This window comes from Leguminivora glycinivorella, chromosome 8 (assembly GCF_023078275.1).
Source record: "Leguminivora glycinivorella isolate SPB_JAAS2020 chromosome 8, LegGlyc_1.1, whole genome shotgun sequence".
Classification (NCBI taxonomy): Eukaryota; Metazoa; Arthropoda; class Insecta; order Lepidoptera; family Tortricidae; genus Leguminivora; species Leguminivora glycinivorella.
In genome coordinates this window covers 9,742,430-9,761,848 of record NC_062978.1, presented here as the reverse complement: position 1 = coordinate 9,761,848, position 19,419 = coordinate 9,742,430, and the positions used below count along the sequence as shown (strand labels likewise).

The 19,419-nt window shown below is 35.6% G+C and overlaps 2 protein-coding genes and 2 long non-coding RNA genes across 5 annotated transcripts in view; 3 read left to right on the top strand and 1 right to left on the bottom strand.

Annotated features, from left to right (window-relative positions):
* LOC125228483 (proton channel OtopLc-like) overlaps positions 1-19,419 on the bottom strand; it is a 102,169-nt gene that overhangs the window by 63,992 nt on the left and 18,758 nt on the right. The gene's annotated exons all lie outside the window — the stretch shown is intronic.
* LOC125228488 lies at positions 7,687-8,674 on the top strand. The gene is made up of 2 exons (XM_048133062.1): positions 7,687-8,394; positions 8,433-8,674. Exons 1-2 carry the CDS (start codon positions 7,746-7,748, stop codon positions 8,567-8,569), a joined length of 786 nt encoding a protein of 261 aa, XP_047989019.1. The 5' UTR covers positions 7,687-7,745; the 3' UTR covers positions 8,570-8,674.
* Positions 15,190-16,044, top strand: LOC125228490. The gene is made up of 3 exons (XR_007177289.1): positions 15,190-15,311; positions 15,617-15,737; positions 15,985-16,044. It is a non-coding gene; the product is annotated as an uncharacterized LOC125228490 (long non-coding RNA).
* Positions 16,436-18,454, top strand: LOC125228491. Its single transcript, XR_007177290.1, has 2 exons — positions 16,436-16,592; positions 18,286-18,454. It is a non-coding gene; the product is annotated as an uncharacterized LOC125228491 (long non-coding RNA).

Genomic DNA, 19,419 nt, shown 5'->3' with positions numbered 1-19,419 from the left:
CTCACCAATAACGGGTAGTCTAACGTAAATAGGTAAATATAAATGGTAAAATCATGGGTGAATTACCCATGATTTTACCATTTATATTTACCTACACGAATAACTGACTAACAACGTGTAAAATCATGGGTATTCTAATCAAATCACCAACCAACAAGACAAATTGTAAATTCCTGTATCCTAAACCGCGTAAACCGTTGTTAAGCTTGAAACAGCGAGTGCGACATGTCGGGCGGGCCGGTTTCCGGGACAATAAAATGCAAGCGGGCGGCGGATCGATCGCAACGCATGCCCGCGGATTAGGAATGCGAGGATCTGCTCATTGTTTGTTACAAGAGAAAATAACACATATCGTCACTACTTTTCAAAAATCTCGTATCACGCTGTTCCTCAAAGTTAAAACGCAGTAAGTCTATATGCATTTCATACATACTTACTACAATTTTCTTTTCATTGACAGACGAAGATACAAGTTTTTTTAAAAGTAGTGACTATATACAGCCTGGTGAAAAATAGAAAATAATACGGGCGCCATTATGTAAACCGTTTTGCAAGTGGCAACTATTTATTCACTTTTGTATGAGAACAGTAAGTGTTGCTACTAGGTGCTACTATTAGTAGGATAAAAAAATAGTTCTATTTCTACTCTTCTTTGCCAAGTTGTAAACAAAACTTGTTAATTTGACATTTTTAAACCCAACTATGGGAACAAATCAAATTATTTTAACAAATATTTTGATTTGTGTTTTTTATGTAGTCACACTACTATGCGCGATGCTGTGGCGAGGTGGCCTAGGGGTTCATGGCGTTAGCCCGGATTGCTAAAGACGCCGGTTCGAATCCGGCCTTCACCACTGGTGGTGCTCGTCATTTTTTCTTTAATATATGACATCTTATTTCGATTTTTTAATTTTTAAATCCCTTAGAGAAAAACTATCATGTAAATTCATCGAATTGAGTCATGACCGTTAGAAAGTAGAGAGTAGATGTATAAGTACCTACTTAATTGTTTTTTATGACCCAACATTTTCAAGAGTGTGTTTGTTTACCGATATTTCGTATTTGTTCTGAATGTTGTGGCTAGTATCTACCTTATATGCACAGGCATTAGATATAAAATAACTCTATAATGTAGGTAAGTACATATCTAATTAAAAGTATTAAATATAGGATGGAACCCTCATTAATTTTTTTTTTTACTTTCATTGTTAGACACATCTGTGACTAAACGGTATAAAACTAAAGCTTAAGCGAAATTAAGAAGAAAAGTCAAGGAATTAGTCCCTCCGCGGAAGAGTTTAATTTTTGGAAAGTTCTCCAGGGTCTCTAATATAATTGGATAAATCAACTTCGAAAGTTTTAGGAATGTAAACTGGAAAAACAAACATGATTATCGTTGAAAATTCAACAAAACTGCAATTGAACTGCAGGTTCGAATTATTACTGGGGTAATAATTGAACTATAAATTTTTCTTTTCTATACATAGTGTTCGTTTGTCTATCATGTTTTAATTCGTTTTTCGTTTTTTGACTGGACGAGATCCCTTATAGGGATAAGTTCGCCTTTGTACACCATAACTATACTGTATTTCTATGTCCTAACTTGTCTTGTGTACAATAAAGTGTTTACATACATTACATACATACATACAATTTTCATTTCTCCGTATACCTAGATATAGACTTGTAATGTCCGTATCCCGCAAAAAACATTTTAAGTTGTAAGCTGTCATTGTATAGGTAGGTAGGGCATAGCGAATGATATTCCGCTTTGTGTGGTAGGGCACAGCACAGCGGATATCATCTCGCTCGAATCTAGAGCAGAGCCCAACTGGGGAAGTACCCCCGCCTTACAGAAGACCGCAGCCAAATAGCACTAGACCCTACTCATAGTGTTGTGTTCCTGCCGGTGAGTAAGGCTGCCAGAGCTCAACGAGGGTGCGGTGTGCTGATGACGGGAGGACTTACGGAACTAACTTGTTCCGTCTATTGTCCTTTGAGTCGTCGGCAACCCGAACCCTCCTTGAACTTGCGCACTCCTTTTTGCTGTGTACTTAACACAGCAAAAGGGAGTGTACAAGTTTCTAATGGGGTGGCAACGCGCATGTGACACTGTTTGAGTTGCAGGCGTCCATAGGTTACGGTGACCGCTTTACATCAGGCGGACCGTATACTTGTTTGCCACCGACGTAGTATTAAAAAAAAAAAAAAAATGTAAAGCTGAAAAACAATTTAAAAGTAATGAAACGATTACGATTCAGTTGTTGTTTCTTAATTTCCTTTAGTTTCTTTTAGCAAAGCTGTCATGAAAATAAAACGTCACTGCTCACTACCTATCTTTTTTTTTATACTACGTCGGTGGCAAACAAGCATAATTTTCAGCCGTGAGTCATAACTGAGACATTGAGGGACAGATTTTACCAAGCCAGTTTACTATAAATAGACCACTTCCCTATTTAAACATAGTGTTGCGATGTAAAACCGCAAAAGGGTTTATGAAGCGTGATATTAAGGGGCGACCATACCTAAATTGCGCACACTGCTTACCTACATAATATTTGTACCGGAGTAAATGAGAGCACTATCAATGTTCAAGAAAATAATAAGAAAGCTACGGAAGAAAACTTAGGATAAATAGTGAAATATAAAACGTTGATGTTTTATGCCTGTGTGTAACCCGTCACGTTAATGAATTTCACCATCCCCTTTCCTCCCTTGGGTGTCGTAAGAGTCGACTGTGGGATATGGGTTCAATTGTAGTCCGAACGATGGGCTAGCAAGGAAGTATCTCTTAATAATGTATATAACTATATAACTATCTTATTGTTAACGCATAATTTTAATATTACTAGAATACCAAAATGTTATGTTCACCTTATTTTGGCTGCCACGTGACAGGCTTAGCCTAGTGTGGGGCCACGGGACAAATAATGTACGATTGTATTAATTTCTTTTAACAATAAACTATTCTATTCTATTCTATTCTAATGTCTATGGTCTATCGAGATTAAAATTACCTAGCTGCTCGAATAATTGACCTCTTTATAAGTAAATTCTTAGTAGTAATATAAAATAAATATCGTTAAAGAGAACGAAAGCTTAGCCAAGAAATGTCTCAATAATCTTTAAAAAGCCTTTTAGATGTTGCGGGAGCAATAAGTCCCTGAGCTCGGACAGCCATCGGATTAACGGGAAAATTGATCAGTTTTTATTTATTTAGTCAGTATAATATATAAGATAAACAACATAAGTACCTACTAGTAGATAGCCAAACTTGTATCCTCAAAATATTTAACATTTCAGTCCAATTTTTTGTACATATAAAGTACTTTACACACTGAATTACCAAAGAATTATATGACAGTCAGTTCCTAGTGTATGTACATACAGTAGAACCCGGTTAAAACGATCACGTTTAATACGATTTCCCGCATTATACGCCATTTTTCGCCGGTCCCTACAATTTGAGACTTGTTTTCAGACATTTTTTCACGGTTAATACGACTCGCGTCCCCGCTTAATACACCATCTAAAACCACCCACCTTGCACTCTAACTTGTAATCTAAAAATATCAATAGGGTATTTCCACAAAAGTATAAACCAATAGTTGAGTGAACCTATAACTTTGAAAGGAAAGTAATACTTTCCTACATAACAGTCTCTATTAGAGACACGAATACAAATGTGAAAATTTCCGTGAAAACGTCTTTCCTAATTTCCCCTTTTAACTGCTGAAACCCTTATCTTTATTAATCCACAAGGAGCGATTAACCGTCTACCTCTAGCACCCGCTGTGGAACTTCTAATATCCTAACTTCAAGATACATATCATTAAACTCGAACTGCACTCCTGACAGGGCACGACAGTATCTGGCTTTCGACGCTACCCGTCCTTTTCTAACTGTATTAATTGGAGTAGGACGGACAAGATACTGTCGCGCCCATCATGTGTTTGCCCTGCTGCTGAGACATTTCCAGCCCTCCCGGTGTCTAGACAAAACTAATACGGACACGTTCCAAAACAAATGCATTTGAAATTAGGTGTTTAGTTAGTTATCGGAATAGCAAAGTTGATGTTGTCGTTGTTGATATTTTGCCACTGGACATAGTAGACAAAGAAAATTAATATAACGGCGCGATCCTAACTTTACCATAATGTTTCTTAAGGTACGTCAAACATTAGATCTGGATATGGATCGGATATGTCAGTATCAATTTTTTTTTTTAGTTTTACAAATACAACTAATAAGAACACTGCATGAACTGAATGAATACTGAATTTGCAGAGAAGAACGATTCCTATTATCATCATTCACCTGCCCTTATCCCATTCATTTGCGGTCGGCGCAGCAATCAGCATGTCTTCCGCTTCCACACCGCATTTGGTTCATATCATCACTCACACAATCCTTTTCCTCTCCCGTTACTTCCTTCCACATTCATTCGCAATGCCTTTCTCGTTACATGAGTTTCATCCCTTCGCATCACAAGCCCATACCATTCGCTCGCTTCACCCTTAAAACGAGGAGAACGATTCCTATGCGATAACAAAAGCGGCGAATATTGATGTGTAAATAAAAAGTGAAGATATACTGTCGATATTGCTATGTCTGGACTCTTACCAGTTGAATCAACATGACGTCCAGACAGCAACAGCTTGAAGGGTCTGGTAATGAAATACCGCCTAACGTAAATAGATTCAAATGTATGGATGTAGCCTTAAAGCATTCAGACAAGAGACCTTTAAAGACTTAGGTATGTACCCCATCTGCCAAAAAATGGTCATATACTAATAACTATAGGTATGTAATAACTGCTGTGCTCTAAGGATGTAGCGTGCCCAGTTATATTTATTTACAAGCTTTTATTCAACTTGCCTTGTTAGTTTGGGTCAAAAGGTAGAACCTAAATTTGACCCACTTTCCGGTTTCCGATTGAGCTGAAATTTTGCACACATATGTAAATCACTTGACAATGCAATATTATGGTATCATGGAGCTGATCTGATGAGGGAGCAGAAAGGTGGTCATAGGAACTCTGTTATGAAACGTCGTATCCCCATCTACATAGTATTGGGTTTTTAGAAACGTCTCAGAGAGCAGTAGATGACTGTTCAAAGAAAGGTACAGTCGGCGATAAAATTTTGTGCCAAAAATGAAATGTTTGCAAAAAAAACTTATTTTATTTATGTAGGTACCGACAAACATAGTTATAGTAACACTTAGAGCTTAACCGTCGCAGTTAGGCAAACTTAATGAACCTCTTTAAAATTCGGACTCGTTTCGACTAGACTCACTTTACGTAAAGTGAATTTTGAAGCTTAAATTAGAGGCGGTTGAAAATATAAAATTTTGCAAAGTATTTTAGCAAAAACTTTTACATGAGTCATAACTTCATAAGTTTCATATCGTTAGTTTTGCACTGGTCTGGTTTTGGTCAATACAGTTAGTTCTACAACTATGTTCCAGTTATGTAGGTAGATGTTGTTACAGCTGAATTTCATGAAAATTAATACAGTCGTGATTTTTCCACTTCTAATTTAATTTTATGTTAAAAAAAGGTGATTAACAAAATTACTTAGGTAAGTACATAAAGATTAACATTTACAGAATTATTTTAGTAAGGTAAAATACCCCATAATGGACGGTGATGCCATTATGGACAAAAAACACAAATCCTTAAAAATAAGTATCTAAAATAAGTTTCTAAAAACTGACGGCTATGTACCATAAACTAGAGTTGTAGAGCTGTTTAATTTTGAAGTTTCAATTAATTCGGTTATTTCTGAAGGATTTGGAGACAAGATAAAATTCACCAGTTTACTGAAAAAAATATCAAGACGAATTCTTAGTAATGTTGCTAAGAGAGATGAGTTCGTGTATAAAATAATAAAAAAATAACGCACGGTGTAATCTTGAATGCGTTTTACTTACTGCATTAAGCATGAGATAAGGTATAAAACATACTAGTTTGTTGCTCCAAAGATATAAAGAAATGACGTTATTTTGCGAGTGTCCATTAATGGACCCGAAAAACTGCCTACCTCCTATGATGGACAAGGAACAATTTACAAAACCAAAATTTACAAGAAACAATCCTATGTTAAAATGACCCAAACTAATTGTATTTATGGTGTATAAAATTGACTCATTGCGTATCAGTTGGCTTTAAAAGTAAAATTTTAAATTTATTACACTGTCCATAATGGGGGATCCATTACTGGAGAACTGCCGTCCATAATTGGAGAAAAAACACCTAGTTTTAATTTGTTAACTATGAAGAAACCAATAGGAGTATCTATTCTGCAATACGCTTGAAATGTAGAAGAAGGATAGGACATTCAAGATTTAACACGCTTGGCGGTAGAATTTTTACCTTTATCAGTGAAATATCAAAAACAGGCGAATTTTTTTCTTAAACTGTCCATGATTGGGTCCGTCACCGTGTTAATCAACATCATCGTCATCATCGATCATAAGATCGATGTAAATAGTTATTGGTTTGACAAGGGGGCAAAGTTGTTGTTTACCCGCACGTGCCAATATAACCCGAGCAAGCGAAAGATTTCAATATTGAACCGCGAGCGTAGCGTGTCGAATAAAACATCAAACTAAATCAAATCCATCAATATATTCAATATTTATTACTTAAAATCATCATTTATAGATAAATTCTACCAGCCAGCTCAAGACATCAAGTTAAAATTTGCATGAAATTACTTTGCACTCTTGTGCATAAAATGCAATTTTGCTATCTGTTTACGAATAGCAAAGAGAGCCTTTACCAGTTGGTGTGGTGAAAAATACATTATTTGCGAATACAGCCAATCAAATGGATGCTGATAAGCAACAATGTGTCAACCCACACGCCAACCATTTTGAGAAAATGGCGTCTAAAGATTTTTTCTCATTTTTTTGTGTTTCTCTTAAAAAAAATTGTTTTTATATAGATTGTTGTGTTTTTCAGCTATAATACGTTCAGTAGTAGTGATTATTGTAGCTTAATTTCAAAACAAACTTCAATTTGACGAAATAATGCCCTTTTCTTTTATTGCGAATTGTTCGACGACGTCAAACTTTTTCAAGACTGTGTTATGATACTTAACCCACTTTTGCTAATTGTTTAAAAATATCTATGAGTCTTAAATAAACATGTTAAAGCACATAAATTGTTGTTGTAAAATACTCTACCTATGCATATTTTTAACTTTATAAGTGTTAAGTAACATATCAGTCATGGTCACTTATGTTATTAGGTATGTAGGAATCAATACATTATTTATTAATCAAACCTTTTAATGATTTTTCTACTCCCGAACTGTTTATTCACGCAAACGCATTGTTTGGTTCTGTAATCATGGCAACGCATTGCATTAACGATACTGTTGTAAAAAAAACTATTAAAAACTAAGTGCATGGTCGTTGTAAAAGTATTGTATGCAATGGTGTTTAACTGACTCCAAAATACTCGTGGAAAGTACGCCACTCATATTTCTTGACCTCCTTTAAACGCCTGTTGAATAAAATACTATAAATTAACTATTAGAGTAATGATCATTTCTAGACACATATTTAAATTATCTGTGCTTTTTGCATGCTATCTTGATTTATCAAAAGCTTTTGATCTAGTTAATTATGAGCTTCTGTGGAAAAAGCTTTTTGAGGCAAATGTACCTGGAGAAATAATCTATGTTTTTAGGCATTGGTATACTAGTCAAACTAATGTTGTTAAATGGGGTGATGCAATGTCTGATGAGTATGGCCTTGAATGTGGGGTTAGACAGGGGGGCTTGACTTCCCCTAAATTGTTTAACTTGTATATAAATGCACTTATCGAGGAGCTCAGTAGCATGCATGTCGGCTGTCGCATACAGGACACAAGTTTCAATAACATTAGTTACGCAGACGACATGGTGCTGCTGAGCCCCTCGGTAGGCGGGCTTAGGAAACTGTTACTAGTCTGTGAGCAATATGCTAACAGTCATGGTCTTAAATATAATTGCTTTAAAAGTGAATTAATGATTTTTAAATCTGGTAATAAGTGTCCTGAAGAGGTTCCTCCAGTGTTGCTTAATGGAGTGCCATTAAAAAGAGTGTATGTATTTAAGTACCTTGGCCATGTATTATGTGATGATATGTGTGACGATGAGGATATAAAGAGGGAGCGGAGGGCGCTGGCGACCAGGGCGAACATGCTGGCACATAGGTTCGGGCGATGCACAGTGCCTGTCAAGATAACTTTGTTTAAAGCTTTTTGCACATCACTATACACATGTGCACTATGGGCCAGCTGTACGCAGAGGGCGCTGGGTGACCTCCGCGTCCAGTATAACAATGCGTTCAGGGCGCTGTTGCGGCTGCCGCGCTGGTGTAGTGCATCGGGAATGTTCGCGCATGCGCGCGTAGATGGTTCCAGGCCATGCTGCGCGCGCGGTGCGCGGCATCTTTGTGCCGCCTGCGTGGCAGCCGGAACAGCCTTCTGGCCGTCTTAGCTGATCGCTGGGATAGTCAGCTCCTCATACACTGGACTAGAATGCACTCGGTGGTGGCCACCTACACATATAACTGAGTGTATGTGGCTGTCACCAAGGCACCTTAATTAGAATTAGAATAAGTTTTTTAAAAAATGTATTTTGCTCACTGTATGGACTTTGGTCTGAAATAAAGATATTTTATTTTATTTTATTTTATTTTATTTTTATTTATTTATTTTTCAACAAAAAATCGTTACAAAAACCAAATAATCATCTTTAAAAAAAAATAAACTACTTTCCAAAATATACAACAAAATATTTTTTTACGCTAAGAAATAGACTAAGTCATTTAAATTATGAATAACTCATGACTTGTACAAGAACAAAACATAAAATATCTTTAACAAAATAATAAACTACTATTCAGTAAGTATTCAAAAATCAAACAATATTTTTATGCATACATTAACACGTCTTAATGTAATTAGTAATTATAAAAAAATAGTAGCTTATATTAGATTTTTATATAAACACATACTTGTAAAAAATGTTTGCAAATTATAATAACGAATATGTATATTCATGACTTAAAATGTTCAATTTCGTACTGAATTTACCATTCATGTGCAAAAATATACTAATGGACTAAGTCATAACTTATTCAAACATAAATTAATATGAACAGTTATATTTTACAATATAGTGTCATGGTACTTACACCAAAAACGAACAATTTATGACCCGAATATAATTTAACAATAATGACTTATGTTTTATAACACGGGTCGTAGCATAAAACAACGAATAAAATATCATTTTGCAATAATCATTCAAGTCTCATAATGGGTAACTATGTCATTTTTTGCGTTTTGCAAGAATGAGTCAAGTGTAAAAAAATCGTTGAGTCAACCCTCATAACACATTATTGTAATTTAAATATGTCTTCTGCCAATTACTATAATAAGTTAAGGTTCTTGACACATTAATGCAAAACAGGCAACACACGATAAAGGATTTGTGTTAACCTATTTTTTTACTTTTGGGATAGTGAAAATTTTCAAAATGAAAAGGTCATTTTTGCAAATAGAAGTTTAAAAATCCAGCTATAACATGGCATTAAAATCTCATTTTTTTAGTTTTTGTGGGTTGACACATTATTGCTTATCACCATCCAAATCTCATTGAGTAAACTGTAAATCAACAATGATGCCTAATTTGGATAACGATTGTCAATTATTATCGTCCGTTTTATCCACAGTTGCGGCTGGCTCGACAAATTCAATTAATTCGAGAAATTAAATAATTTTATGCAGTGGAAAACTTATTTATTCATCATTTTCTGTCGGGCACAGAATACCTACCTACCAATAATAACAGCATATGTAGTTCCATGAAAAAATGCGGACTAGTATACCTACTAGTACAACCATTTGAGGGGAAAGTGGTGATGGCAGTTTAACAAATTTTACTTTAACGATGACACGAGCTAAGATTAAGAATGAAGGAACTCAAAAACATGCTGAGTATAACGTACCCATAGCCTAGTTTCCGTAGCGGATGAACCGCAACTGCCTCTTTCACACTAATTTATCTTAAGGGGCTTGTAACTAAACCTCCGCTCACCTTACTTGTTTACTTACTTGCTTGATTAACCAACAGTATAGCTAACCCCCCTTTAAATATACCCCGTAAATTTGGCCTTGTGATCGTCTAGCGTGAATAAGTAGAACCCTTCGATGTGAACCGCGATAACCTAGATCCTTTAATGAGTATCAGCTGTATTTTTGACTAATTTTTAAAATTTTATTTATTTATATTTTAAAGAAGAATAAAGGTTATTGTAGCATAATAATATAGTGTTATAGAAGAGTATTTTATCAGATTTAGGCCTAGAAAGTTATATGTGAGAAAATTAATGACGCGATGAAGAAATTTTTTAGAATAGAAGTTAGTGAGTGAAACATACATGAAATAAATATTAAAAAATATTTTGGTAATCATCGGCTACGCCTTATTAGTGGATTCGAGTTGCAGGACTGCCTTGCGTTGCCGTCTGAATCCCCTAACCTGATCAAACCACTTTATCAGGCATCCTAAGCAAGTAAGCCTGAAGGGCTATCTATCTACGAACTAACCCCTTTTTTGTTTTGTTTCTTTTTCCCTAGCTAAACCCCCCTTTCCCCAATACTGCTAATAGACCATAACTTCTCGATCCTTCTAATGTATCATCAAGGCTCCGAGTAGTTGCTACCACTGAGAACGAAGTAAGTCTAGTAACTCCTTGAAGCTTTTGACTTTTCATCAGTGGACGGTGCTCGCATGCCACTGGGCCCTATAACAAACCTATGCTTTTTATTCCAAAGTATAGTTTGTTTCCCTAACCAACTTGATAGAATTTACCTTGAAAAACTAGTTAGCAACACTCACTGGCTCGATGCTACATGAAGAATCAGAAATTGCTACCACAATTATTAATTTCACTCAAATAAATTAAGTAATAAGAGATTTTATAAATTACCAGTTTTACCACATATTTTAAGATAGTAAACACCACATTTAAAGTCCATTTAAACCATATAAATAGTAGTAGTTAAATTATTTCTCCACAATACACGTTGACCAATTATATTCCAAGACCAATCATAAAAGAACTTTACTTTTATAGAAATAGTGTGTGACTCTACCCTATTCCTATCGTTTTCCCTATTCTAGCATATCTGAAACACAGACCGTCACTTACCATAGATCTTGTGTTCAAAATATGCACAAGTGTATCCCTACCATAAGCTGTACAGTTCAGCCAGCGAAGCTGAGATAGGCAACCTATAGGCTTGTGTTCTTATCCCCCCCTCTGCTCTTGCCCGCAGGCTAGGGTAGCAGAGAGTAGATCGCCCTATCCGTGTATATATCCAGTATTCTAGGACACACCAGTACCAGCCACATGAGAGACCCAGCTGCGATCAACTTTACTTAGATGTGGATCGATCACAACCGAAATCCCCAGCAACCAACGCCAGCATGGACCAGAACACCGAGTAAATAAATATATATATATATAGGACCCCAGCCTCAAATACTGCCGACTTCAGTGAGCAAGGATTACTCCTAATGTCTTTCGTCAATCGTGAAAGTCCTCACTTCCATCTAACAGTTGGACTCTTTGAGACCGGTGAGAAAATACGCTTTTGTAAGTATAAAAAGCGTCCAAGCCCCCACTTGGAACAAAAAGACCCCTAAACGCCTCTTATTTGACACCGTAAGGGAAGAAGCGCCTAGCCGGACAACAGTCTGTCACAAACAATGATCTGGCTTATAACTTTCACAAAATAACCCCATAGAAAATTACTAAATTCAATTTTACTGACCAACTAAACAAACGAGTGAAGTTTTCTTTGCGCGCTATAATCTAAGCTTAGTTTTGCAAGAATTACTCCCTACAAAACCAAACACAGACTTATCTCCAAGCACCAGCCATACATCGACCCAGTCTTTGTATTGCTTGACGGCACTCATGAAACAAAGCACAGAAAACCTCACTATACACAACAATTTAAATATAACACTACACTATAAATAGAACACTAAATTAACCCCACAACTGACAGTAAAGCAATTCCACCACAGGTCTAAGTTCAACTGTACGACGATATTGTCCCCGCACAATCAAACAGAGACACAATTTCAAAGTTTACAATCACTTAGAATAATTTCCAAGTAAAAACAAACAGAGAAATAATAGCAGAACAACTTCACTCACCAGTATAACACACGAAAGCCAGAGACACTGTTAGTCTTGTAGATATTTTAAGAATGACGCGCGTCGGCTCGCTCCGACCCTTTTATAGATTCTATCTCCGACTTCCGACTTCCGACTTCCGACATCCGACATCCGACTTCCGACATTCGACATCCGACTTCCGACATTCGACATTCGACTTCCGACATTCGACATTCGACTTCCATTCGACATTCGACATTCGACTTCCGACATTATGGCTACTCAAACGTTTGACTTTGTTTACTAAGTCTTATGCCCTATGCATTAGAGTTCACGATTTACACACGGATGTTTGCTTATCAACAGATGCCGAGTGCACGTGTTTTAGAGAGAGACAGAGCTATTGATATTGATACCTATGTAGTCCAATAGTGGAGCGATTCGCAAATATTTTTACGTAAATATTATTTTGTGGAACATTCTTATTTATCTTGTAAGTAATTTCGCAATGAAATATTTTATCTGTTACTAAATGTTACATTGAATGATATACTCAGGAAGCATAATAACCAATATTAGTCATTATTATTTCTTTGACTTGTAAATGAAATCCAGACATAATATCGGAACGTTACGCAGCTGACAACTGTCAGTGTCAGTATTTCGTCCATGTGAACGTAGTTTGTTGATAAATACGTTTTTCCAACCTGTTTTACATTTAATAATAGTGAATTTTATCAGTGATGACGTAACTAAACATGTGATTATCCATCAAAGATATTATTTGTTAAAATATTCAATGAAATCCCGAAGGAAATATGCACCAAAAAGTTGGTCAAGGAAAAGTTGATTCGCCGTAAGTTTTATATGTAATAACGAGTCCATTTCCTCGTCATAGACGCTTGTTCTGTTACAACTCGCCCCCGATTGGATTTCTTTTATAAAATACAAAGTGGTTTGTAAAAAAATCCAATCTCACTTAGCAAAAGAAGCAATAAAATTGAATAAAAGAAAAATATCTCTAGATCAGTCGGAAATATCCCCCCATTTCTAATCGTGTGGTGTGTATTCCAATACTATGCGACTGCCAGTGACTCAGTTTTGAAATCAGCTCATCAGAATCTCGACAATGAACCATGATAACCCCTTTCTCAGAGTCCACGCATCGCCAGGGATACCAGGTTGTGAATCTGATAGGTCCTATTAACCCGTTCTTGCTAGCTCGTTCCCCGGTCGCGGCGAATATTCATTCCATCCACACTGTTGGACCGGAATAATTACCGTAATAATTTCAACGAGTTCACAATAACTTCCCACGCAATTACGAAGAAACCTTTAGAGCTCTCATTATAAGTCCAGAGCCTTCAATCTCCATTGTCGGAACTCAAACCAATTTCTCTACCTAATCACTCCAGCCACATGTTTTGGCGCATGTCTCATACTTGAATAAAATATATCGACTTAAGATTTGTTTGAGTGTTTTTTTTTTTTATAAAACAAACCTTAAATGACATAGGCATGTACCTCAACTCGGTACCATATCATTATTTGATCAAATGTAGCAATTATTTGATGATACTAAACTTCACATATTTGATCACATAACAAGGAAACAAATATTGAAAAGAGCCTCGTTCTCACTAGACGATATCGGCCCTTAAATATGTCGATTGTCAAATACATCCCATTCAAGATGAGGTGTGTGGATTCAGTGTGGGTCTTATTACCTTGTAGAGTGAGTAGCCACAAAAAACTACCCTTGAAATGGGTCGAATCCAAATGGATTTTAACCTAACCGATAAGCTTTTATGGCTAATGTGTTTCCCTCAAAATTCCCCCCTGTTTATTCCCCGCAAATTCCGACCAAACTAGTTTTGACCACTTTCCAGCGCTGTCTGTCTATATCAATCCACTCATTCTATAAAAAAAAATTCAAGACACACATCATTCAGTCATTCATCCCATTCAAAACATTCTTACATCTATAAACATTCATCATCTCTAAATTATTCACACACACACACACACAATGTAACCATTCTTACTTCCTCATTCGCTCTTTCACTCGATCTCAACAGAAAGCCAACGCTTTTAAAAGTAATCAAAATAACGAATAAAAATGGAAATAAAATTACACAATAACTTCAAAAGTTTACGTATCCCATTTTACTCCACTCTACCCTGACTCGAAGGCAAAGAAAATTTCAATTTATTTATGATAGGTTTCATTTTATACGTCTATATTTCATTTCTACAAAGTATTTATTAACCGCAAACCATTGGGCAACATGTGACACCTTATTATAATCTCATCTGCTACAAAATTGTATAACGATCAAGCATACCAACTTATCTGTGGCTAAATTATTTTCTTTAATCTATCTGTCATGTTTACCGCCAAACCGCTTTGTCCGCGAAAGAATGACAGATCTATATATGTATGGACCATTTTAGCGCTATACTGCCTACAACATGAATCTGTAATAACTTAAAACAAATGTTTTCCATTTAAAATTTCAAATGTGGTCCGAAGAATATACTTTCAGATCAATGTAAAATATGTTTGTGTCATTAAGTGAGTTTTGATTTTTATAACCTATAAATTTGTTAGGAAGTCAGGCGAAAACGCGTTATTTTAATTCGTTGCAATAAGTGTTCAGTTTACAGTAGACCTAGTGAAATCTAGCCTAGTACAATGGACGTAAATAAACTGGATACTTAGCTTTCCAGCAAAGGTAAGCATTTGTTTTTACTCTTTAATGTAATCAAACAAGTCGTTGTTTTCGAAACCCAGCAGAACATACTTGCGAACTACAATGACTAGACCGATTATATATGGTGAATTGTTGCTTATTTCGTTGTTTTGTCGTCAGATAAGTTAATGATAGTAAATTTCCCACGTTACTTTCTGACTTTTACATTCCCTAAGAGGATCTAAATGTACGTGAAATAGGCCTAACTGTCAAAATATATTTGCTACTTTCAATGAAGTTTACATGGTTGTTTGATTTTTCAGTCAACATCTAATTGGAATTTACAATGCCCGATATTTCTACACATCTGCCACAAATTTTATGGAAAACAATATTTATAGAAACTGAACATACCTTGGTTAAACGGTAAGCATTAAAATTATATCTTTGACTAATTTACTTGACCTAGGTCTCCTAACTGTACTTGGAACTTGTAATGTTGTTTCCGTTCCAACCAATAAAATTTCTCAAGCTTATGGATTATGGAAAGCAATATTTGTAGGACCTCAAATGAATGTTATGGCATTTAAAAATAGGCATTGTAACTTGTCCAAACTTTAATTTTGTATTTTTGGATACTTAAATAAAATTATGTAGACTAAAAATCCAGACTTAGCATAAATTTTGTTTGTGTTACAATGAGTTTAAATAGTTTATGTATTAATTTTCAGTATATGAAATGGGTAACCATCCTCGAAGAATATCAACCAGCTGTCGGCAATGTGCAGGTGGACTGAGGAATTTTCCAGTGTATCCTTTATGGACTGTACTCCGTTCTAGCACTATCCTCAAGTAAGTACAAAAATTTATTGCCACTAAAAGGCTACTTTTAGACTTAATTAACTTTACTTAGTGAGTAAAACGACTCGGCAGGAAATTTTACATTGCTTAGAAAAATGGATATGGTTGTTCTTTTTTTTTCTTAACCATGAATGGCCTAGATAAATATAAACAATCTTAATGATACGTATTTATAAATAAGATTCCTTAAACATACATACACCCTTTTTAACTAATCTTTCAATATGTACAATTTCAGGTTTTACCCGAGAGGCCACGCTTCAGGTTGGACCGTCTTCCATATATCTACTGACTTCATATAAATGAAAGGTACTTATGTTTTATTATAATAACACGTTCTAATTATTAAATTTAAAAGTGAACAGCTCATGGCATCATTATCTAGAAAATTGAAGTGAAGCGTAAAACAAAACGGCGAGGCATGAGCGACCGGATAAAAATCAAACTTAACTGACTCATCATCATTTTATTGGCTAAGCAAACTTATTACTAATTTATGTCCTAGCTCATGTAGATATGAACTGCTAGGCAGGGGTTCTCAAACTTTTTAATATATTTTTTTTTTCTTTTGTAAATTTTGTTGTATGCATTGTTTTTTCTGACACAATATTTCTCACGGGCGTGTCTTAGTTCCAAAATTAAGCGACGCGCCCCCGTGAATAGATAAATGAAATAATATTGAACCCAATTTGGCAGAACCCCACTCTAAACAATACCCCTTTCTTACACTATCTATATGAATATTTCTAATGTCTGACTATTTCCTTTCAGTGTACTGAGGACTCACCAATCCGCACCACCAGCAACAAAGCAATCTGACAATCAGACTGGACCCGGTCATGTTAGGTAAGTTTACATACTTAATGCGTACCACATACTACATACTTTTTCTGAACCTCAGTAAAATATGGTTTTATAATGATAATAGTGCTTATTATCTATGCCTACTTAACAGGAATATTACAAATTTCAATAAATTTTCATGAAATTCATTAAGCAATTGTGACAATGATCAAGCAGTGGTGGAGTTAGGGTATGGCGAGGTACGACCTCCCAGATGCTGGTAATGCTAATATTTCGTAGGATATGTTTGACATGGTTGTAATGAAGTACAGTATGTTGGCATACTCCTGACTTGTGTAATATTGTATAAAAGCTGTGTACACAATCTACCGAACATAATGATTGTATGGTTTTACACTTACTATTTTAGACTAGCCTACAGCTTATCATGTGAGATAACGAACTCATGTCATATGAAGCTATTGAAAATCTTGTTTATACATACATACTTATTTGTATTACTACAGTAAAAATATATACGTATAGAAAGTTGAAATTCGTACAGTGGATTTAATTTATTGAAATAATTGGCAGATATAGACTACGGTGACCTCTCACCATCAAGAGGGACGTATGCTTGTTTACTACGGATGGAATATGAAAATATATGATGACTTATAAGCTAATGAACTTAAATTAGTCCTAATATTATTTATACCTATATTTTAACAGACAGAAACCTGTTCTTCTCATGGCTGCACTACAGTGACAATATTTGGTACAAACCGTACAAACAATATGCCAAATTATTGTATGATGTATGAAATCCTGTCAGCCAAATTTTAGATTATAGAGTTACAACTGAAATGCAAACAAACCATCCATCGAAGGATGTACTTGTCATAATACCATATGCGTGTAGCTATTCAGTATTCATAGAAAAATGGCGGGACGCCCCATATAATATTGTACTTCAGCGCGACAATGAATAATCGCGCCCCCATAGCCATTAGACTAGAGCCTATCTTCTTGTATTACTAGGTCTTAAATCTAGGGCTTAGGTATCCTAGGTTATCTGAGATAATATAGTCTTACACCTAGATTATGATAACGACCTACTTACTGTCCTAACTAGTAGTTATCCTGCCTATAAATGAAATTCTGTATAACAGACGTCTTCCAGGAACATACATAACATCAGAGAGTGTTCATGGACTATATAAGACAGCATCGAAGCTATCCGATCTCCAATGTAAAGCGCAAACGTGATGTAAAGCTTTCAAAATAGCCCTGAAGATGGCAGAACCTGCTAAGAAAATGTACTGGGCATATAGAGAACTATTTGTTTTAACATGAAATTCTATTACTATTGTACATTGTGTACACACTTATGTTTCCAATTCCGGTCACGAGGTGGCAAACTCTTCTAAAGTGCTACAGCTCCGCGCTTCCTATTACTTTAGATACATGGGTATTTTCTATATAAGTACCTAGTATTTCCAGTACTTGCCCTGCCTATACAACAGCCATAAAACATACATTAAGACACAGAATAAATAATAGTACTTCGCATAGGCGCAAAGGAACGTCAAGATGTGCCAATGCCACCAATTGCTACGTAGCAATGCAACCAAATGGCCTAATCGGGACGATGTTTAGTTCAACCACTACGATTATGAGTTAATTTTCTGGAAATAGATTTTTTGTCTTAGTTTACTACGCTACTTTACTTTTATTACTATGTTTTTTTTTTTAGATACCAGTGGAAGGAGATGAACATACAATTGACTCCGCATCGATGCATGACTTCGCCCGGAACGCGGCAAGAACCAACAATGGAAGAAAAACTACAGACGTGTTTATTAACAATAAAGTTATTTTTGTTTTTATGAAATAGCGATTGAATAAAAATATTAGGTATATGAGTTTTATTTAGAGATGAAATAAGTCAGGAAATACAGCACACCCACTCGTTTTCACAACAACAAATGTAGCCTGGTAAGGCTAATTCCTATTATTTATTTATAAACCTTGGTATCCAAGATGTGTTCTACAGAGCACATCTTAGATCCCTTGGTCACGGCACCAAATGTAACTAAACCTCCGCTCACCTTACTTGTTTACTTACTTGCTTGATTAACCAACAGTATAGCTAACCCCCCTTTAAATATACCCCGTAAATTTGGCCTTGTGATCGTCTAGCGTGAATAAGTAGAACCCTTCGATGTGAACCGCGATAACCTAGATCCTTTAATGAGTATCAGCTGTATTTTTGACTAATTTTTAAAATTTTATTTATTTATATTTTAAAGAAGAATAAAGGTTATTGTAGCATAATAATATAGTGTTATAGAAGAGTATTTTATCAGATTTAGGCCTAGAAAGTTATATGTGAGAAAATTAATGACGTGATGAAGAAATTTTAGAATAAAAGTTAGTGAGTGAAACATACATGAAATAAATATTAAAAAATATTTTGGTAATCATCGGCTACGCCTTATTAGTGGATTCGAGTTGCAGGACTGCCTTGCGTTGCCGTCTGAATCCCCTAACCTGATCAAACCACTTTATCAGGCATCCTAAGCAAGTAAGCCTGAAGGGCTATCTATCTACGAACTAACCCCTTTTTTTTGTTTTGTTTCTTTTCCCTAGCTAATCCCCCCTTTTCCCCAATACTGCTAATAGACCATAACTTCTCGATCCTTCTAATGTATCATCAAGGCTCCGAGTAGTTGCTACCACTGAGAACGAAGTAAGTCTAGTAACTCCTTGAAGCTTTTGACTTTTCATCAGTGGACGGTGCTCGCATGCCACTGGGCCCTATAACAAACCTATGCTTTTTATTCCAAAGTATAGTTTGTTTCCCTAACCAACTTGATAGAATTTACCT